The sequence below is a fragment of the Lissotriton helveticus genome, chromosome 11, assembly GCF_964261635.1.
Source record: "Lissotriton helveticus chromosome 11, aLisHel1.1, whole genome shotgun sequence".
NCBI classification, from domain to species: Eukaryota; Metazoa; Chordata; class Amphibia; order Caudata; family Salamandridae; genus Lissotriton; species Lissotriton helveticus.
The window spans coordinates 3,758,762-3,781,513 of NC_136072.1; the positions used below are offsets into that span (position 1 = coordinate 3,758,762).

The 22,752-nt window shown below is 45.7% G+C and overlaps 1 protein-coding gene across 4 annotated transcripts in view; it reads right to left on the reverse strand.

Annotated features, from left to right (window-relative positions):
* The window catches only part of OPA1 (OPA1 mitochondrial dynamin like GTPase), a 253,853-nt gene that overhangs the window by 201,300 nt on the left and 29,801 nt on the right, over positions 1 to 22,752 (reverse strand). The window contains exons 5-7 of one of the 4 annotated variants that reach the window (XM_078666564.1): positions 19,964 to 20,017; positions 10,021 to 10,091; positions 5,928 to 6,038 (exon numbers count right to left, since the gene is read on the reverse strand). In XM_078666564.1, coding sequence (XP_078522690.1) covers positions 5,928 to 6,038; positions 10,021 to 10,091; positions 19,964 to 20,017 — 236 coding nt within the window. The remainder of the gene's footprint in view (positions 1 to 5,927; positions 6,039 to 10,020; positions 10,092 to 19,963; positions 20,018 to 22,752) is intronic. The other 3 variants (XM_078666565.1, XM_078666566.1, XM_078666567.1) reach the window with 3 other exon arrangements.

Genomic DNA, 22,752 nt, shown 5'->3' on the forward strand with positions numbered 1-22,752 from the left:
GCCATCAGGCCTACTTGAGCAGAAACTATGTGACTTTAAATAGTAGGTGGTCACTTGCAAGGGCACCCCCCCACCCCCGCATCATTGACTCATTGAACACCCTCTCCATCCTCCTACGCCAGACGCAGAACCTGCTAACCTTCAGAAAACTCCTCAAGACCTGGCTTTTCGAGCAGTAGCAGCCCCCCCCCCCCTAGCCCCTTGAGACCCTCACGGGTAACTAGCGCACTTTAGAAGTACTCTGATTGATTGACACTGCTAGCAAACGAGACAGCCTGATCTGGGATCCCGAGGTGTGGAGGTGGTGGCTGGCAAGAGGGGAGGCCAGCAGATGACCCGCCATGTGCCTTCAAAGAAGAAGTGGGTTGAGGCTGCCTCCTCGCCTACTTGGTCAGATCCAGACCAGACCCTGGGGTCACTAGCAGCTACGTGGCACAGGGACAGCCGTCATTCCTTTCAACCAAATCAAAGCTGCTGTGGAGCCTCCGCACGCTGAAGACAGAACTGCAGCATGAACTGCAACTAGATTTGGCAAGAGCCGAGCTGACATGCGATCTGATATTGAAGGGGCCAAGATCCAGGACATGAGCATCAGTACAGACTCCGTGGACAGAGAATGTTGGATGCTGGAGCCAAACTAGAGGCTCTGGAAGTGGAACAGGCAGCTACATATGACCTCAGCTCCAGTTTGGATGAACAACTAGAGGGGGTTATGGACAAGTCGGAAGACCTCGGGAACCGCTCCCAGAGGGAAAACTTAAGAATTTGTGGACTGAGTGAGGAGGTCTCAGAAGCCCGTTTCAATGCAGTCATCACTGCCAGGCTCTCTAATGCGCTGGGAAGGCTTACCAGGAGCTCCGCCTGGACGGGACACACCAACCTGGCCTCAGGGCCCCTGCTAAACAGCAGAGACCGAGAGATGCCTCAGTTAAGTGGCACTAATAGTCTAAAAGGGAAGCTGTTTTGAGGAAGGGGCGTGAGCTTGGTAACGTATCCTTCCAAGAACAAACACGTTACACCTATCACGATGCTGCCCAGACAACAGTCAAAGCAGAACTGAATTTAAGGTAATCACACAAAAGAGAAGATGGCATCAAGGTCAGGTGGACATAGTTTTTGGCCTCTCGTTTGAACTTGAATACGAGTGCCATCTTGGATCTGAGAGAGTTGAGGCATCCGTTTCTTGGGCCTCCCTGTTTCAGACGATTCCTCAAGGGTGAGGACTTGCAGAGGGAAGACTTCCCGACTGAGATACTCATTTCCTCATCTTCCTTACATCTGGGGTTTTGTTCCTATCCTCTACACAGGCTGCCAGCTCGGCGTGGCAGCAGTTAATGATGTGCCTGGCGGCATCCTAGGCCAGCTGTACCTGTCACTTGCAGGAAAAAGCACACGGACACTGTACTTGAGAGGCTTGGATCCAATTGACCTTGTTTGCATCCAGTGGACCGCCCAGGCGGAGGGCCTTGTCGGATGTTTGGCCCCATACCTCAGTTACTGTGGAGGGGAAGATATTCCTCTTTTGCGGTTAGTTACTTACAGGTTTATTTTGGTCGACAATCTGGAAAAGTGTTAATAAGCAACTGGGCTTTGTATGTTTACTAGAGACCCACTTATGGAAAAGGAACTGAAGGAAACTCGGACACACAACATACCCCACATCTTGCAACACTTCTGCACTCTCTAAACAACAGGGGGCAGCCACAAACAAACATAATTTTGTCTTCATAGTTAGCTCAAATCAAAGTAGAAACGGACAGTTGGTACATAATTTGAACAGGATAAGTAGGGACATTAAACCAAACACAACTCAGTCTGTGCCCCTAACACCACACCGCTCAGGTCACATATCTGTTATAATTCACGTCAGTTTTGGCAGGATTAGAGAATGGAGAGATTAATCTTACTGGGTTCTTCAATGAGGTATAGGAACCCCAGATGGACGGAGAGGTTCAGAGGTTGGGATATATCAATGCTTTCTCAAGGAGGTTGAATAATATCCTATCTGATCTGGGACAGCGAGTAGACGCAGAATACACATACTATTCGCACATTCATCCGACGCACTCATGTATGGATTACTCCCATGGAAGAGGCAACCATCTTGGTCCTCCCCAAACCGAGGTAAGGGTGCCCAATTATGTATCTCGTATCGCCCTACAGCATTTCTGAATATGATGCAAAGCTTTATACTACATTTTTGGCTACCCACCTTAATGAGATCCTTCCCTCCCTGGTTCGAGTGGGTTTGTAAAGGGGCATCAGATGCATGAGAATATTTAGGCGGTCATCAACCTGGTCGAAGAGACCTTGCTACATCAGGCCCACCATTCTGGAGCGCTCGTAATTCATTTCAGTGAGCCCAGAAGTCCAGAACCACTTCCACCACAACCTTTCGAATGACAATCTTTCGGCTTGTAAAAAATTGTTGAGGAGCTTCTTGAAACATAATCATCCCCTGTTGAATCTGTCTCAAAGAGTTTCTGTGAGCTGTCCAAGCTCTCCTTTCACACGCTACCATTTGCAAATTAGTAACTATGGATATCTGTAGTACGGCCAGGCTTACTACCGATCACCTCAAGTTAAACATTATTGTCTGTCCTGAGTTCACTAAAACAAGCATCAATTCTCTCACAGAGTACAGCAAAGTGTTACCGCTCCTTCGCTTTCAGCAGTCACTCTCTGTATTGAACACATACTGGTAAAACCAAACTTCGCCATCAGGTCTGTAACTTTATTCTTTTGTTCTTTCCTTTGTGTTTTGTTTTCTTAGTTTCTCCAAATGGTTCCTGCTGCACTTTCCTCTCTTCTATGTCTATTGCCACAATCATGAAGGACTAAGGTCTGCTTTGGTCTATTCTTATTTCATCTTCAAAACCACTTCTGGAGGGGGTTCAGTGCCACGGTGGCTTCAGTGCACTTGACTCCTCCTCCGCAACTTTCATATGACCTTTGGGTACATGATTGAGAACTTCTTTATTGCAGCCACTTTAGGGGAAAGCAAGAATTCCAATTCACATTGTAATGACCACCGTCCTTGCAAGGCCTCTGAATCCGGCTGAAGTGGCTTTCCAGAGAGTTACAGTGAGTATTATCATGCGCTGGACACCCCCAGGCCAACAAAACATAAGCCTGCGTTGGTTTCCTAACCCGCTGGTGGAGTTTGTTTTCTACATCGTCAGTGCTTTGAATAAACACTGCCTTGCACTGCACAAGGCACAGTCTTTCAACTACACAAAGCCTCTTCACTGAAGCAGATTATTCAGCTCAGTCCTGCCACGCTGCTGCTCAGAACACGCCTTTTGCTTAGATCTGGGACAAGGCAAGCACAGATTGAAGAATACAATACGTTTTTCTCACTAATGCCACAGTTACAAATTACATGGAACATCACACCTCTGGTGAGGGGCAAACATCTCCTCCCATTCAGTAGTAGTAATAGCAAGCATTGGCTCCCTTGATGGGGTATTCAAACTCCAAGCCATTCTTTCCAGGCTGGTGGACAAGAGGTGATTTTCATATAAGATGTACAAACCCTGAGGGAATTCTGATGCGCATGCATAGGTCCAGTCTCTCGCAATATTGTTTAGAAGATGCAGAGTACACCAAGCTGGTAACAAGGGTTGGGCTACCAAGCACAGGGATGCCTAAGGGCATTAGTGTTGTCATCACGGAAGTCGTGTGTGACGCCACGAACAGTCCTTTTTGACGGGAAGAGGGGGGTCGTCCTTTTCAAAGACTTTTCGATGCTGAATTGCTCCTACAACGTCCGTATAACTGAATTTGAATGTTTTCTGCTTTACAGCAGTGGTTAGTTACTGACCTTAGCACCCAAACAGAAGACCCTCATCAGTCAATACGCAGGAGTAGCCGAGTCCACTGTGGTCATGGCTAGGTTGCACATTACACGGAAACGCACTTCATGCTTTTGCCTATAACATTAGTGCCATTCGTAGAATCTTCAAACAGTCTGTCTAGATCAAGCACTCATTTCAAATGTTGACCTCATGTGTAGGTTTAATCTTTCTGCTAGAGCAAAAACTGACGCCGGTTTACATTAAACTTGGCATGAAGCTGCAACTCATTCAAATAGATTATTATTCTTCATTCGGTGTGGATATGTGCAGCAGTTTGCGACTTTTTATTGTTCAAAAAGGTTGGCAGAGTTCAAAGGGTTAATTTTAGGTACATATGGATGGTCAGGTCTTGGAGTGTCCTGTGTTCCAGATCCCCCCTCTCCCCCCAGAGTATTTGTGGAATTTAAAAGGTCTTAATTAGTCAGGAGAACATTTTCTCTGGTGTGCACAATTTCAAGTCTTCAGACCCCAAAAGAGTCCAAGTGTCAAAACTATCAGATTTGCTGTTAGAACAGCAGCTATTTTCTCAATGGGGCAGAACTCACATTTTCCAAACCTTGAAAGAAAGTTGTAGCCCTATAAGAGTGATGTTTTATATTTTAAACAAACAAGCATTGTCATGTCAACAGTCTTGAAAAGGTGAGTAAATATTCCTACAGAAAATTAAAGAGAAGATCATTTCCCTCTTAAGGTGGAGGGAATTTGAAATCCGAAAAGGAGCGATCCTAGAACATGCACTGGGGACAGTATTCACTGCGGACTCAAGCACCTCTGCACTTCGCTCACCAGCCCGGACATGTAGTCAGGGTTCACAAACCTGGTGTGGATTTAAAGCCAACTTGGCATAGTCCCCCCTGCTTTCTCTTAATCCCTTCCCACCTAGCCTACTTGCAGTGCATAGCTCTGAGCACTGCCGTGCATGGTGGGAAACTCGTTACTTCATTAACTTCAATGTGCTGCCGTGATCTGCTGCCGTGATCCGGAGCCCCTGTGGCATTGGGTAATCAGATGACAGCACTTTTTAGTCTCAAGTCCAGCACTGACTGATGGCAGTGTCCTGCTCCACCCTCCTCAGGTGGAGGAGGGTGATATGAGCAGTTGGCAAATGCTCTCGTCTTCGCAACTGCAGCAGATAAACACAGGTCTGCTCAGCCAGTTCTACAACGATAAAGAGACAGAAAAACAAGAGGAGCCTGTAGAAACACTGAGCAAAAAGGCTCCTGTGCACACTCAAAGGTTGAGGACAATGGTCTGGGGAAGGGGCGGATGAATGAGCAGCAGATCGCAAGGCCTTTTCCAAGATTAGACCCGGCACTCAGTATTTAAGGAGTTCAGCCTTCAGTCCTGCCCAGTGTGTTTTCAACCACATCCCACTAGGAGCTGCTGAAGGTCATTCCTGGCAACGCTGGGAATCGGCTGCTGAGGCGAGGGTCTGTATCTAAGGTTCATTAGGAAAGGCCATAGTGATGAGTTTAAAACTCAAACATAGCTTAAGAGCTGGAAAATCAAACTTAAATTTCAATGGCATCTGTGCTCAAAAAAAGAAACCTCTCCTGCATACCAACTATTTTCAACCTAATTATCGGTCTTGTGCAGGGAGAGCAGGTAACTCATATCTACAATAGAAAGAATGAATGCTTTAAAATGTATTTACGCTCATTGTGAATCAACATTGAACAAAGATATTGGTTATGGTTCTCATTTACACTCCAACAAGAAATGAAATTTCATAATTTTTCAAAGTATGCGGCTAGCACATAGAAGCTTCTGAGCATCCCTGATTCACCCCAAAGCAACCAAGGCACAAGGAGAGATGCACTTACCCCAGACCACAAAGCAAGCGGCTACACTGGTACGTGAAGACCTGACTAACATCCAAGCTCAGCGCCAGGAGCACCAACCCACTCCGCTTCCAGAGGAGCCACCAAGGCAGAGTAGCTAGCTGAACGCGGTCAAGTAAATGTTAGTGCGAAGCCAATCACCCCATTTAGCACACAACTGCCCACTGCATTAGCCAACGGTGAACACAAGCGAGATGCGAGCCATCCACAGCGCCCTCAAATCCATCACCTTGCGCCTTTGCTGAGAAGAGCCCGTGTTAAAGCTTCCGGCCGCCCTGCGCACCTCCTCCTCGTGCTGCTGAATTTGCTGCTGCAATAGAATGAGTTCACCAAGCAGGCCCTGCCATGAGTTCACAAAGGGAAATGGAAAATGAAGGAGGGAAACAAACGTTAAAAACAAAGGGCAAAGCAAAGACAGATGAAACACAAGAATGAAAAGGACAATGGAAAATAAAACAGGGGAGTCAATGCTCTATCCTATAAACAAGACCAGGTGATGGAAGGTTAAGGGCAAGGAAGCGTGCAACAAGCAGGAATCCCCCGCCTAACAGGCACCTAAGCACTGCTACATCCAACAAGCCTTCCTGATTCTGAAATAAAACCTTTCCTGTGGGAGCTCTTGGTGCCTTCTGGAATGGTGGTGGCTGTCCTACACCATATTTTCAGAAACAAAGCCATGTCAGCAGCGTGGCAAATAGGCACAGAAGGAAAGCATGCATTTACCTTTTGATGCTGTGTTTAACATACATCAAGCACAGCTCAAGCCAACAGCCTCTTATAAGAAGCTTATCTCCTTCTTTTACCAGAATACCTGAGATAATAGAGCAAGACCAGAAAAACACTTTTGTGCCTAGCAAGACAGAATAAGGAGATGGGCAAAGTGGTCAGTGGTCAATCAGGCAAGATCAGAGGCCACGCGGTGCACTTGGCGCTACACCCAGCTGCAGTCCTCTGCACTTCACAAGAACATATATATAGCATTTGTTGACAAGCCTAGGTTATTAGTCTGCAGGTGGCGTTTCAGGATTTGAAATAAATTGTACTTACTAGTTAATGCGAATATTTTGGTAGTAACCACTGTACGCTCAGTCCTCCAGCTTTTGTTCCTCAGGTTCAGGGAACTTTCTCTGCCATAAGGTGAAAGGAGCAGAAGATTTTCGAAGCTGTACGCATGCACTGCCGCTTGCACAACAGCTCTGCCGCTGCTCAGTCAGTCGCCCACTCCTCCGCTACCGTCTCGGAGTCAACCACAATAAATCAAGGAGCCCTTTCAATATCTGAATCGTGGCAGGTACTCTCTACTTCAAACGAAACTTTAGCAAAGAACAGGGGAAGAAAGACGTCCTGATTAATGTAAAACTCAGCTACGGTTGTGAAGCCTATGGAACACAGACTGGGGTAGGCCCTGATCCTTACCTCAAAGCTTTGGACCCCCAGAAAAGGTGCCCCATAGTCCTGAATAACCCAAAACGAGTACAGTCTCATTACTCTTGTACTGATATTCCAAAGACTTGCAGGATGTCGGGTACCGTCCGGTCTGAGACTCAAACTAAGAAGTGTGGACCCTGCCAACGCTGGTGTTGGATTACATGGAGGAAAAGAAGAGGTGACGGTCTCGCATGGCCAGAGACAATAGTACACAAACCAATGACCACGCCTTAGAGCCACGCAGTTATTGCTCATCCTTCTTTCATCCGAAAGCCAGATTGAACCAGCAGCATGCCTTCAAAAGGGTAGCCATAAACATACCTCAGGGATGCAATTAGGTGATTGGCGACTGGCTGAAGACCTGGCAATCATCTATGTCCAGCACCTTGATGCCGAACGATGCCTCCACCCTCCCAATGTTTCAAAGCCGATCACCATGGAAACACCAACTGCTGGGACCTCCAGGGTACAGACAAACATGGCAATGAGATAGTGACTTCTACTCTGAGATTTGCGGGGACGCCCTTTCTCTCGCTCCAGACTGGTCCCTGGGTCATGCTCTGATACAACCTTACAGTAAGTCAACAGCAGGGAGTCCACGCACGCCGAGAGTGCCCGTCTGCAACTCTCATCTACTCAAACAGTAGGAACAGCGTTTAGAAGGTGAAACCTTGAGACATTAAAGACCGATATTCTGTGGAGAACCAGCCTGTTGGAAACACGACCCCTTGAAGGTTTGATAACCAGAAAATAAATAACAGTGCAATATATAGAGGAAAAAGTCTAAATGAAGACAGCCAAAAACACAAAGGCAAATAAAATATAAAAAATGATTTATGGTCCGAGATGTTCACAAAAATAGGTCAGAAAGAGGCGAAAGCGGAGACAATTGTGCAACCTAATCTGGAATAAAATGTAAAAGAATAGAAAAGTAATATCGCTCTGTCGGTTTGGTGCAGACTGCGGCCATCTCGGTCTCCTGTAAATCACAGGTTAAATTATTGGCAAGGCCAACTCAGATTGTCACTCTTCTGAGGTAGAAATAGGGAATTGCTCGGTGGCATAAGCGTCACATCTGTTAGAGTGACCAGCTTTGTTCACAGTAAGTGCAGGAATAGAATGGTGGAGTTCTATCTGTAATGTTGACTCGAGCATTCAAGCAGAAGGCATCAGTTGCGCTTAAAATCTTGGGTTTGAATTAGGAGTCTGGAGGTGACAGGCTTATTTTAATGTATTTCATGATCTCAGGCAAACCATCCTTCTTCACCTGTGCCCTAAAATACAAGACAACAGAGTGCTTAGAAGCCCTTTCAGAGAAATAATAGGATCACACAAAAACTATTAAATCAGCACTTTAAACTGAAAACTGTAGCTCCTACATATCTACAAATCCCCTCACTCCTGCTCTGTGGAGACTGGCTACCGATAACACAGCTACAACCCTATCTCCCATATCTGTCACACACCTTAAACGTGGCAATCATCATGTGTACTTGTCTTTGTTGTTGACCTGGACCTCACCTATCAGTAACCTGGTGCTATTGTTCCTCAAAACAATCATAGCCCATTCTCCGGTGACTCAAGAAAGAAGTGATATAACTGCTTCCAACATGCTACAAAAGGGAATGAGGCCTAGGCCTTTTTCTTTCTCGTTTAAACCTACTGCTATGTTATTTTTGTTACCGAGACTCCCATTCCGACGACGGGGAATGATACAAAAGCATGGGAATCTATGAAAGTTCCAATACTGGGGCAATCGCGCACACAGAAGATTCGCCTCCACCTGCTCCGAGCAAGCAAAAGTGAAGACGTTGTCTGTTCACTCCTTCACAGAAGACAAAAAGTGGAAAACGACAGATATACAGATGAGAAGCCTGAATAAATATTTCCGGTACAGGTTCTATGCGGCTCTGGTTAACAGCTTAAACTAGTGCTTGTCCCACCACTAGGGTGTGGAAGTTGCCACAAATTTGAGTGTAATGTCCTGATTTAATAGTCCTCAACAATTTGTCCGTATCTATATCCAGTTAGTATCTATATCCATACGCCCGACTCAGCGTCACGTCATTTCAAAAGACCAGCGGGTGACGCTGACGCTGAGTCGGGCGTATGGACTCCTCTGTAAAGCGAGACGTGAGATGGGTCCGAAATAGATACGGACAGAAATTGTTGAGAGTGACTATTAAATCAGGACATTATACTTGGGAATGGAATCGATTTTGGATTGAAAATATAAATGCAATTCGCAAGACATAGGATCACATAATTATTATACATAAGAATTATTGATTTGAAGAAGAATTGCATTGACCTAAGCACTATACCCGTGCCGTGGAAATCATAAATGCCCTGAAGAAGTTCTGTTTACAGAACAAAACGCGTTGGCTGTGGTTCATTGAAAAAGAATAAAAAAAAATAAAGAAGGAATCTCATTTATCAGATTGACTTAATATGAAATTATTTGAGAATATACAATTTGAAAGTGGTGCAACTTTAATATAATTTACAAATACGTTTGACCCTGAGGAACGGGTGGTGCTCTTGGACAGAGGGCGCTGTTAAGGTTTGCACATGGAAATACGTTGTCCTTGATCATATATTGGTAACATTTCTGAGTTTGGTGCCTTTTGTTAGCAAATTGGTCCACTGTCCAGTCTTTGTGTGAGCAAGACAAACTCTAAGTACGTCTGGTGGCAAAATCAACGTCTCCCATTTGTGCTGCCATCAAGCTGCAGATGCCTCTTGGCTTCAAACGTGGGTCACACTCAAGATGCTCTAGCAGTGGGAACGTCCTCCTTGATCATCTTTAGCATTTTAAGAAAAGTATATGCAACTACCATGTACCATAATGTCAACAGAGGAGAGCAAGGTGATTAAAGCGGATCGTGACTTACCTTTTTGTGTTGCTTTTCATTTTCAAAGGTTTGATTGGTTGTTACTTTAAGTGCAGTTTCTCCTGCGGGTCCTGCAGAATACAAAGATTTGAACACAATGGTTATGAAGATGCATAGACAGTGAAGGTTATACATGGTGGCAAGTCAACATTACTGCATCTTAACACTCATGCAGAATCTTCCAATTTGTCACGGAATAAGAGGCGGGTGCATTCACAGAATCATAGACTCAATGGACAAAGACAATTAAACCCGTCGAGAGAGCTCAATCACCAACCAGCTGATGAAGTGGTCATGGACGGTCACCAACTCTTACTGCCCCTTGTGACTCATGAGCTTTACGACATTCTGCTCCTTCGATGGGGGTTAAAGACGCAGCAGGGTCCCTTGGTTCCAAATTAAATGTATTCATAGAGCAACATCCTAATTAAGGACATGGCAATGCGAAGTGCTAGCAGTGGGTGTGGTCTATATTAACATCGTCTACGGAGAAATTTCTGGACACAGCCAGGAGGTTGGCGGTGGTGCCAATAATAGAGGAAGCAACCACAGGCACAATGTATTTTGGAAATAAAATATAAAAATTTGAATATTCTCAAAATCTTTCAAGCGACCCACAGCGTGTCAAGTGCAACAACAAGTGGAAATGTTCAACTGCCATTGATGCAAATGGCCACTGACAAAGGTCCATCGACCACGATTAAAAGTGGACTATTGGGGTCATAAAGAGCGAGAGTCCAAATGAAATGCAATTTCTTTCAAGGACAATTATTTTCCATAGTTTAAATTAATCAATCAATCGAACAGTACTTGTATAGCACTGAATATCACCCGTGAGGGTATCCAGGCACTCAGTTGCTGGGTTTAGTCGAAAAGTCAGGTCCTGAGTTTCTTCCTGAAGTCCGTCAGTGAGAGCAATGTTCGGAGGTGGACATCATATAAAACAAGATACCAGACCGACAAGATGCACAGAATCTACGGTGCCCTGACCGTGGTCGGTGAGGTAGCTTGTCACTGATGTCCTGGGGCCTATCCTAATACTGGTCTGTAAGCTGGGCCAGGTACACCACATCCACACTTGAGTCTCAGGATAGAGAGGGCTCGCAGTAAGAGGAAAGAGAGGGTGAGAAAGAGAGAGAGTGTGTGTGTGTGTGTGTGTGGGGGCAGTCATAAAATATAGTGTAGTCCGGAGCTAGTACCTTTCGGTAAAAAGAAAGGGGTTTAATCTTACAATGTTGCAAAATACTACACAGAACAAATAGGGAACACAATACAGGGCAAACTCTGTCTGTATCCACCCCGCTAATGGAGCTTCCAGCATTTGAGATCCTGCCAGTCTAATCAGAGACACACCAGTGGTTAAGCTCAGATGAAGTTACTCAATCACAGTTGGACTTGGTCCTCCCTGCAGGGTCACTCCCAAACGGGATGCCTTCACCCCTCCTGCTTACCGAATCCGTTTCTGTTGGCTTTTAGGACTTTGTGCACTTTACCACTACTAACAACATGGCACAACTGGCACCTGATTGGACATTTAACTTACTCGCAAGACCCTCCTATATCGTACTAGGAGTACCCATGGCCTGTAAATGAAACGCTACTTGTGGGTAGCAGCACTAATTTGCCACCCAGTGAAAGTATCCTTTTGAGCCATGTCTCAGGCACGCCACTGTGGCCTGTAGAGCAGTTTTAAACGGTCAATTCGATGTGGCAAAATAAGCCTTTAGTCAGGCCTAAACTTTCCTTTCTAATACCTATAAGCCATCCCTAAATTAGGCCCTAACAGCCCATAGGACAAGGTAAATTGAATTTAAAACACAGGACGTGTTTTTAGGTTTTACATGTCCTGGTAAAGAAAAAGTCGTAAATTGTTTTTTCACAACTGTACGTCCTTCCTCTCCCAAAGGATAACATTGGGTCAGAGGCAGTTACTTCATTAGGGCTCTAGGGATGCACCCCCCGAAATTCCTAAACGTTTACCTAAAAAAATATTAAATGTATTTATTTATTTAGAGATACGAAGGTATCTCTAAACAAATTGATGTATTTAAGTCTGGACTGTCTGTCCCAGACTGCCTCACTTTGAAGTAGAAGCCAGAAGCCAGGCAGTAAACCAACTTTCTGCAAAGTGACGCAGGGCACAGGGCTTACCTTTCTAAAGCCCTTCACTGCCTTTGTAGTCTTTGGTGGTATCCACTGTAGGCCAGTGACTGTCAGCATCCCAGTTTCGGGCATCGGAATCTGCATCCTTGCATGAGACCAGACGTCCATCATTCACAGGCAGGGACCCCACCCTTTTCCATTTGTCACACAGTAGGACTGGATGCAAGCAGATGTGATTTGGCGCCTTGTCCTCAGTAATGGTAAGTGTTATAATGCTATGTGAATATCGTGCTGAGACCCTTTGTCACGCTAACCGCCTCCACTGTGACACCCAAGGACCTGGCTGCAAATTGTTGGCCCCTTTAGAAATGGAGATGCTGTATTTGTTCCCCCGCGAAATTGATCCAAAAGACGAGCAAGGATTTTGTTCCCTTGCGAAGTTGATCCAAAAGACGAGCAGGGTTTTTGTTCCCTTGCGAAGTTGATTCAGACCAGAGTCTAGTTCAAAGGGAGAAAATATGCGCTTATAGTAAAGAAAGTTACATGCAATAATGAAGTAAGCCTGGCTCCATCCTCATTCCCTTAACATTAATGCCAAAAACATGGACTGGTGTACGCACGATGAATGTTCAAAATGCTAAGGTAATGCATGCCAGCAATTTAGTTCCTCTTTTATTTCACCTTTTACTTCATCTTGCATTTTTCCGTGCATCTTATTACTCTTGCAAAGTGCATCCTTTGAGCTGTGTCCGGTATTTATGAGGGCTTTGATTGAGAGCTCTGGCGCGGAGGTTGAAGGCAAAGCAAAGTTCCTGTCAGTGAGTTGGCCTCTCTGCAGAGCACGCAGAACAATGGTCATGTATTCCAGTAGTAATTTAAATAGAGTGTGTGAAGGGCGTACACAGATGTCAACATATGTACAAGGCAAAGATAAAAGTAAATAAGTTGCTTAAATGTGAGTGAGTGCAGTGTATGTTTGGAAGTGGTGAAGTGAGGGAGATGCCAGGAAGTGCATTCGGGGGAGAGTGGAAATAGGGTGCTGAAGAGGAAAGAGGTGGTTGAAGATGTGCAGATGGAAGAGACGTGCAAAGAAGCAGGGCATACATATTTAACATAATGGCACATAGCTGAATGCCTTGAATAATCTACCTGACCTTTTCATTATTTAATTTGATTTGATTTATGGTTTCCATTATCCCCTGATTTTAATTCCCACTAAACTTGCACCTTAAATTGCAATACGCACCGCTCTTGGCGGGTCCTGGTTCCTTTGGTTGGACTTCCCGAGGCATATTGGGCGGCCATCTTGGGGGTAAGTGGGACGCGATTTGGCACTCGGTCTAGCTGTCATAAGGACGCTAGACCTCGTATAAAGCTTGGGCAAAAAAGGCGCTCTTTCTTGTTTATTCAAAGGGCAGGGGTAGCAGGAAGGACGCGCTGCAGCCTGCTAAGCGCGTAGCGCCTCAGCGCTATTTATAACACTATTTCGTGACGATTTTAAAATACCCGTTTTTTCATTATTTAATTTGATTTATGGTTTCCATTATCCCCTGATTTTAATTCCCACTAAACTTGCACCTTAAATTGCAATACGCACCGCTCTTGGCGGGTCCTGGTTCCTTTGGTTGGACTTCCCGAGGCATATTGGGCGGCCATCTTGGGGGTAAGTGGGACGCGATTTGGCACTCGGTCTAGCTGTCATAAGGACGCTAGACCTCGTATAAAGCTTGGCCATGCTGACGCGCAGCGGGCACGCGCAGCGGGTTCGCCGGTGTTCCGCCGGAGTTACGCTAGAGTTCAGCCCGTCTGTGCCCGTCCGGGCCCAGACGGGCCGGACACGCTGGCTTCTGCCGCTAAGGTCAGTACAACATACTCTAGAATGGCTTTGCTCTCACTGCGCCCTTCGGAGCATATGCTCTGCAGGGCCACTCATGGGAGCGACTTACCTTTTCTGACGTGCATTCAATGCAGTAAGGACCAGAAGGCTATAGGATGTAAATCGTTATCGATGGCCTTATTGAACTGTAGGTCCCTCCCTAGTCACTCCACTGAAATTAATTCCCTAGTCCTGGATCTAGAGCTAGATATTTTATTTCTATCAGAAACGTGGATTACGCCTTGCTCATGTCCTTAAAGGCAAAGTGCTCAGATTCTCTGGGGCCTTAAAGGCGAGGCGCCAGTCTGATTTTCTGTACACAGACATTTATTCATATGCAGCCTTGTTAGGCTAATTGCCTTTTACAGTCTGTCCCTGGCCCAGTGCATCATGGGAACAGGGCAGACCAGACTACAAAAGCCAATTCTTACACTGGGAAGGAAACAAGCTTCCGGGGACCGGTTTCTGGCATTTCAGCCGTCTTCGGCCCGGCTTGCTTGATTCCTGATGGTGCAATGAGCAAGATAGGCTTATCAGCTAGCACATAGGTCTTTATCAGGTAGACCTAAAGCCCATTCTACGAGAGGAAAAGCTTCTACCATAGCTCTTCTTAGGAATGTGTCTATGACAGAGATATGTAAAGCAGCGACGTGGCGTTCAGTACACACGTTTACACGCCATTATTGTCTTGATTCAGACACACAGGCTGATGCGCAAGTTGGTCAAGCATCGCTCAGAAATTTATTTGCTAGTTCTAGCTGAACACTGTGTTAAAAGTGTTGCTATGCTCTTATCTGTTCGCCCGCGTCTTGTGGGGATGGGCTTGCTACTCTATTCAGTGCTTATGACTATTAATGAGTATCCCCTGGAAGAGAAGGATTAGTTACTTACCTGTAATCCTAGTTCTCTTCCAGGGGTATACTCATTAAAGTCATAAGCACCCTCCCGCCTCCCCGGGCGAGCAGTAGCATTGAGGTTTTTTCAATATGTATTATGAAGTTTTACTGTACCGTACAAAAGAACTGACCTAACTGTCACCTGTGGTGCATGATGGGAGCAGGGTTTCTCCTGGAGGTCTTAAAGGCAAAGTGCTCAGATTCTCTGGGGCCTTAAAGGCGAGGTGCCAGTCGGATTTTCTGTACACAGACATTTATTCATATGCAGCCTTGTTAGGCTAATTGCCGTTTACAACAGATTCTTTGATGAAAATAAAGGGTATTTATGTTATGAAATGCATTTCTAGGCTCTAGCCTGTTTATTGCATTGGTGTATGGAGTATTTTCATACTGCAGAAAGTGTGTAATAAGGTCTTATTAGCCTATACATTATGTTGGGCTGCATATTATGGGTTTATACATGTATATGTGTATATTTTGGTTTAGTACTATGTACTAATTTATTGTATATTTACACATATATATGTATATTGTTATATGTTCCGGGTTCCCGCTCACGGGCAGAGATTATTCAGTGCTTATGACTATTAATGAGTATCCCCTGGAAGAGAAGCACTAAACGCTGGCGTCACACACAGAAACATTATCAAAGGTACAAGGGGGCAAAGCACTAAACGCTGGCGTCACACACAGAAACATTATCACAGGTACAAGGGGGCAAAGCACTAAATGCTGGCGTCACACACAGAAACATTATCACAGGTACAAGGGGGCAAAGCACTAAACACTGGCGTCGCACACAGAAACATCACAGGTACAAGGGGGCAAAGCACTAAACGCTGGCGTCACACACAGAAACATTATCAAAGGTACAAGGGGGCAAAGCACTAAGCGCTGGTGTCACACAAACATTATCACAGGTACAAGGGGGCAAAGCACTAAACGCTGGCGTCACACACAGAAACATTATCACAGGTACAAGGGGGCAAAGCACTAAACACTGGCGTCACACACAGAAACATTATCACAGGTACAAGGGGGCAAAGCACTAAACGCTGGCGTCACACACAGAAACATTATCACAGGTACAAGGGGGCAAAGCACTAAACGCTGGCGTCACACACAGAAACATTATCACAGGTACAAGGGGGCAAAGCACTAAACGCTGGCGTCACACATAGAAACATTATCACAGGTACAAGGGGGCAAAGCACTAAACGCTGGCGTCACACACAAAAACATTATCACAGGTACAAGGGGGCAAAGCACTAAACGCTGGCGTCACACACAGAAACATTATCACAGGTACAAGGGGGCAGGCAGTTGGCTTCTCCCACAGCCCGTTTTGAAACAGAAGCGGATGAAAAATACTCAGTCTAAAATATGTTAAAAGACGTTGATGATGTTTTGGCAATTCCAGGAGGAGGTAAGGCTCGATTCCACTCACTGATTTAGCCTTTACACATAAACGCATGGACTGCTTTGGTAGGATAACCACAGGTTCTTTTAATTACTTATGCGGTTCGCCTTGACAATGGATTGTGGTTAGTGCTTGAGAAGGATTCTCATCCAATCAAAAAGCACATTTCTTTAAATCATCCTCAAGGTGTATATGCACCAATAGTTCAGCTCTCTGTTTCCATGCTAACATTGCACTGAAGGAAAAGTCTTAGTTGGTGAGGCAGGCTTTAGCCCGCTTCTCAGTCTCTCATTCATGCCATGTTCTTAAGCGCCGCAGTTACCTGATTTCAGCTGTTGGACTGCTGCCGGCTCTAGGACAGACGCATGCAGCAGTCCTGTTCTAGTGGGGGGCTATGGACTGTTGGGGCAAAGACTGTGGCTTAGCTGGAAAAGGGGATACTTAGGAGATGGCAGTGTGCCCCCATGTCAAGATCAGTACACACCATAGCAGTACAGGAGCACTCTGGCTCCATGACAGCAGCGTCACTCTTTCAACTATGACAAACTGACGACTTTGCTCAGTAGTTGTTTTTGAAGAAGGCTTGATACAGTTCTTGAGAAATAAATCTATTATGTAGACCGGGGGAACCCTCCACGGATTTCTACTAGCTAACTCTAGCAATCCCTCACTCTTTCTAGCTGTTCACAGACTGGGAACACATTGAGCTTTTCCTCCTGCAGGGCCAGGAACACTTCTTTCCTCTCTCAGCAGGGAGGCCATAATTTCTTCCAGCAGAAAGTAATACTTCAGAGGACGCCCCTTCACTAATGAGACTGGCTGTCATGCAGTCGGAGTTGGTCCTTTTTCAAATGTCATTCACAGGATACTTTCCAGACACAGTTGGACGACGAGGCCCAAATAAAAGTCAGGATACCAGTTTGACATGCAGGTCATGCAACTCAGGGCAAGGAACCACGTACTTTTACCAAGCAAGGATACATTCCAGGTCAACACCAGGTGTTCACACTCATTTAATTTGGCAAAATAAAAACCTACCAATAGAATGGCTATGGAATTTCGATTTAAATATAGACAAAACGTTGAGACTACAGTTCCTTTTAAGTTTTAATATATGTAAAATTTACTCGCTTCATCCAGCCTGAAAATTTAGAGATGATGCAAGCAAATCACAGGAAAAAAAATAACTAAAACCTCCAGAGAATTCATTCTAATGGGGAGGCTTGGCTGTGCTGAAATATGAGAAACCATATATTAATTCAATAGTAGAATTGGATCAGATTAGAATTTTATTACAACATAGGATGGATGTCAGTGTTCAGTAGACTTTTGGCTTTGAGGGGTCCTCCTCATTCAGTGTACAAAGGCTTGTTTATTGAATTCTATCTGCAGCAGAATAAAAGTGATATAGAAATCTGTTCACCTTGTATAAAAAAGGACAAAGAAATGCATGTGCAATGCTGTCATTGGGATCTTGCAACATAGTACAGAGGTGTTTACATTGCGCCCCACAACAACATATTGTGTGGATTAAAACAGTAGTTTGTAGGGTTACTGTCTCAGTGGATGGAAGCAACAAGCAGGGTCACTGCCACCAGCTACCCACAGTGAGGAATATTTTTAAAGTTACCTTCTGTCTAGAAGATCTTCACCCAGATTGCTCATCGTACCCAAAACGAGGAAGGGATGCCGCTTCCTCTCTTAGTTGACAGTGAGGACTTTGAACATTACCATATCTTCCATAAAAGCCACAAAGCGCGGCTCTATAAAGGCACTTGTTACAATACCGCTAATGTTCCCAGTGGATCCAAAGCTAGTAGATGCCCACAGCACGAGCACCTATGCTAATGCCAGTGTTTCCCGTGCTGCGCTGCACGTTGTTCACCGAGTGCTTGTGCGAGTAAAGACATCGCCTCAGGTGGACACAAGTTAATCTTGTTAACACTTCACTCCAACGGACAGTAAACAACTGGCAGTGCCTAAGTCTTTAGTGCTAGTTGCATTTGCCGCCACAGGTAGAATTTGCCTTCATTTGAACAGGAATATTAAAGCTGGTTACGTTTAGGAGCTGAAGAGATGTTCCCTGTGTGGGCAACAAGAAATCTTGGACCAGAAATGAAAGGGTCTCAGTTGTAATTTCTATGCACAGTGAAAATAGAAAGAGATGAACCATAGGAGGAGCGACTTCAGTAAATTGAGAGATACAACTCTTATTCTGCAGTCTAGGGTGGTGGTTCTTCACTAGTGGTCCGGGGATACCTGGAGGTTTGCAACACCTACCCATGGGGTCTGCAATTGTTTAGAACATTAAATAATATAAGAAGATTAATGAAGTATATATCCATAAAAATGTTAAATTGTAAAACGCTGTGTAAATGTAAAGGAACTTGAAGTTGGAAGCATCCTTAGCTTGATTCGTGGGAGCAGCACACGTACAGAGCACAGATTCCAGTGTGGACGACTGGTCGAAGCGCTCGCTCGTGTGCACCGACATAAATAGAGCATGCCTCAGGAGTCAAATAGACAGGAGCAAAGTAGAGTCTACAGGTCTTTTTATTTTTCAGAAATGAAACCAATTTTTGAAAAACTCCAATCATCCCATTAAAATTAAAATGTAAATTATTCTATATGTATTAATTATGTTGAATATTTCATAATTTGTGCCTGTAATTGAGGTATATTTGTATCTGCATTTCTGTCAAATGTTTTGAGGTCCAAAACATATTAACTGCTTAGGCCGCGGTCCCCGGCTTCCAGCAGTGATTCAACAGGGTCCACAGTTGCCAAAAAGTTCAGAGCCGCTGGTCTAAAGTATCAATAGTGGAGGCCTGACGAGGGAAGAATCGCTCTGCCACGATCTCTACACAGATGTCTCAAGCCCAACCAGTTATTGGCCGATCTTGAGACAGGGATCCAGTCTGAGGTCACCACAGGAAGGAGGAACAATTGAGCTGCTGCCGCCACATTCTCATGAGTGGATGGACATGGGAACAGAGTAAACAACAGAGCATCTGACTTTACTTTGGTACCCGCCCAGCATCATCATTGTGTTTCTAAAGAAAAATAACACCCGAGTTTATGCAAGAAAAACAGAATCATTAGAGCCCAAAAGGACAATAACTGTAAATATGCAACATAAGGTGGGTGATTGTACAACGGGGTGACCAAGGTTTAATAAAATGTACTCTCACTGTCAGAAAGCAAATAAATAGACAGGAAATAATTTCAGGAACATGAATGCTGTTACCCATTTACCTTCTCTGCTGCCAGCACCGCACCCAGCTCCTCTTGCTGCTGCTGATTATCAAGAAACCCACCTATCTGCTTTCCTTCCCATGCTGTTTCACATTGCTTGTTTTCAACTATCACACTGCCATTCCATTCCAGGAAATATGTTACTTTTGTCACACTTTTGTTTTCAAGCTGCAACTTTGCTTCATTCTTATGTCAATCAAGGTCAAATTTCCATGACCTTGGCTGACAACAAAAAAGGAAACTAGCTGGTGTTCTGTTAAAGGCTCAGCAGGATCACAACACAAATTCAGGGCGGAGCGAATACACTTTCTGCGTCATGGTTCCACCGAGGTGGATCATTATGATGGTATCGAACAATAGTGATAGGGCCAAAACGGTGGAAGATGTACACACCTCTAAACTGCAGACGATCAGAAGCTCCTACGACTTCACTAACCAAACTCTGACCTGTGAAAAATCAGGAAAAAGGGCAACATAAAAATAAACACTTGGGTCAAATGGAAAAACAAAGATGTCAAAATTGAAAAGGACAAATGTAATCAGGGAAAGAACAACTAACTCAAACTAAAAGACACAGCTACATACAATGCACACATACACAAAAGCTACAGATTCCATGGTGTACGCTGTAGTGGGGCTGTTATGGTCAACGGGCGCTACAGAATGACAGCTTCTAAACCACCATCCAAAAACCCAGTAAGCCCAAACACAGCAGCTGAAGGATATGCGATCTGGGATGACAACTGTATTTCCTACTGGGATGGGAAGCGCTAAACTCAGTGTCCGATACTTACAGTGGTGAAAACGATCACACACATCGGCTAATTGTCCACCCACCCCTTACCAGAGTTTGGTCTGTACTCTTCTTTGAAGGTCAGGGCTCTCATGGGCAATTACGTGAACTACATGATTACCCAGATTGCATCTGAGAACAGGTGGTCACTTTGCATGCACTTGATCGAAGGATGTGGATGGAAAGCAGCAAATGCTTGAGAGAGTAGACCAGGATCTGGAATGTTGAGGGAAGACAACCGCTCCCCTCCTAAAGGCATCGTTTTTTTTGTAGACCAGGACCTGGAATGCTGAGGGTCACCAATCGCTCCCCTCCTTAAGGGCTGCATAGGACATCGGTTGTTCTGTAGACCAGGATCTGGAATGTTGAGGGAAGCCAACCGCTCCCTTCCTAAAGGGCTGCATATGGCATTGAATTTTTAGTTTTTTTACGGATACCTTTTAGTCCAGCCCTTAGTCTGACCATTCCACTCCATCATTGTTCTGCTCGCTTTGTCATTACAAAAGGACTGAGGCCAACAGCCTTACTTCTGCCAAAGAAGTACAGGTCTGGACTTTCTGATCACATCTCCTCATCTCCACCCAGGGTCACATCCCCTCTGAACTGGAAACACAAGCAACCCCACACACATTTTGCCATATTTTGCTTTCTCGGTGAGGTGCAGCTAGAGTTCCTATCTTACAGTGAGCTAGCGGATTTGTATCTGGGCACACCTACAACATATACGTTTTGGAAATACCAGCCACATCTCACGTAGGAAACAAGCAACGGAGCAGTGCTTGAACAAAAAAAACAGTGGACTGGAATGCAGGCCAGAGTAAATGCCATGGGTTGAGATGAACACTAGCATTCCATTCCATCCATCATGTTTTGCTTTTCCTCGTGTCTTGAATATAATGGCATCAATATGCAGACATAGCTGCGAAGCTTGCTGCGCCACAGAGACTTAAGCGTCCCTTCATTTACATTAAAAAAAGGCCAACACATGCCTGAGGTTCTTGTGTTCCTGATCACAGGCGTCTTGGCCTAGCAGTTCTGTGCGGGCAGCCCCATTTGTGTCAGGGCGAAGACAAATGTGTATACGGTTGGCCACTATCAAGACAGCAGCTCTAAAAAGGAGTAGAACAAGGCTCGGAGCAATTACCAGCAGATGAGATTAATGTAATCATTCAATCAAACATTTGTAGAGCGCACTACTCACCCGTGAGGGTCGCAAGGCGCTTGGGGGAGGGGGGGCAGCTACAGCCAGGTCTCGAGACGTCTCCTGAAGGTCAGCAGGTCCTGGGTCGGTCGCAGCTGTGTGGGGAGGGTGTTCCAAATCTTGGCGGCGAGGTATGAGAAGGATCTGCCGCCAGAGGACATCCTGTGGCTGCGTGGGGCGAGGTCGGCGGAGCGAAGCTGGAGGTTCTGGGTGTAGAAGGTGAGACGTTTGTTGAGGTAGGCCGGTCCGGCATTGTGGAGTGCTTGAAGGGCGTGGGTGAGGAGCTTGAATGTGATCCTCTTGTTGACTGGGAGTCAATGCAGGTCTTTCAGGTGGGCAGTGATGTGGCTGCGGCGAGGGATGTCGAGGATGAGGCGTGCAAAGGCGTTCTGTATGCGTTGGAGTCTTTTCTGGAGTTTGGCCGTGGTTCCTGCGTAGAGGGCGTTGCTGTAATCCAACCTGCTGCTGACAAGGGCCAGGGTGACCGTCCTTCTGGTTCCGGTGGGGATCGATCTGTAGATCTTGCGGAGCATGTTGAAGCAGGAGGAGGAGACGGCGTTGACTTGCTAGGTCATTGAGAGCGATGAGTCCAGGATGAATCCCAGGTTGCGTGCGTGGTCGGTGGGTGTGGGTGCGGCTCCCAAAGCGGCTGGCCACCAGGAGTCGTTCCAGGCAGAGGGGGTGGAGCCGAGGATGAGGACCTCTGTCTTGTCAGAGTTAAGTTTCAGGCGGCTGGTCTGCATCCAGCTGGCAACGGCCTTCATTCCTTCATGGAAGTTGGTTTTGGCGGTGGCGGGGTTCTTGGAGAATGAGAGGATCTGTTGGGTTTCGGCATAGGAGACAATATTGAGGTTGTGCGAGGTGACGATGTTGGCAAGCGGTGCCATGTAGACGTTGAAAAGGGTAGGGCTGAAGGATGATCCTTGGGGCACGCCACAGATGATTTTGGTGGCTTCAGAACGGAATGGGGGGAGGCAGACTCTCTGGGTTCTATCAGTGAGGAAGGAGGTGGTCCAGTCCAGGGTTTTGTCGTGTATTCCTGCATTGTGTAGCCGTGTGCGTAGGGTTTGGTGGCAGACTGTGTCGAAGGCGGCCGAGAGGTCCAGGAGGATGAGGGCCGTGGTTTCGCCGTTGTCCAGTAGGGTCCTGATGTCGTCTGTGGCAGCGATGAGGGCGGTTTCAGTGCGG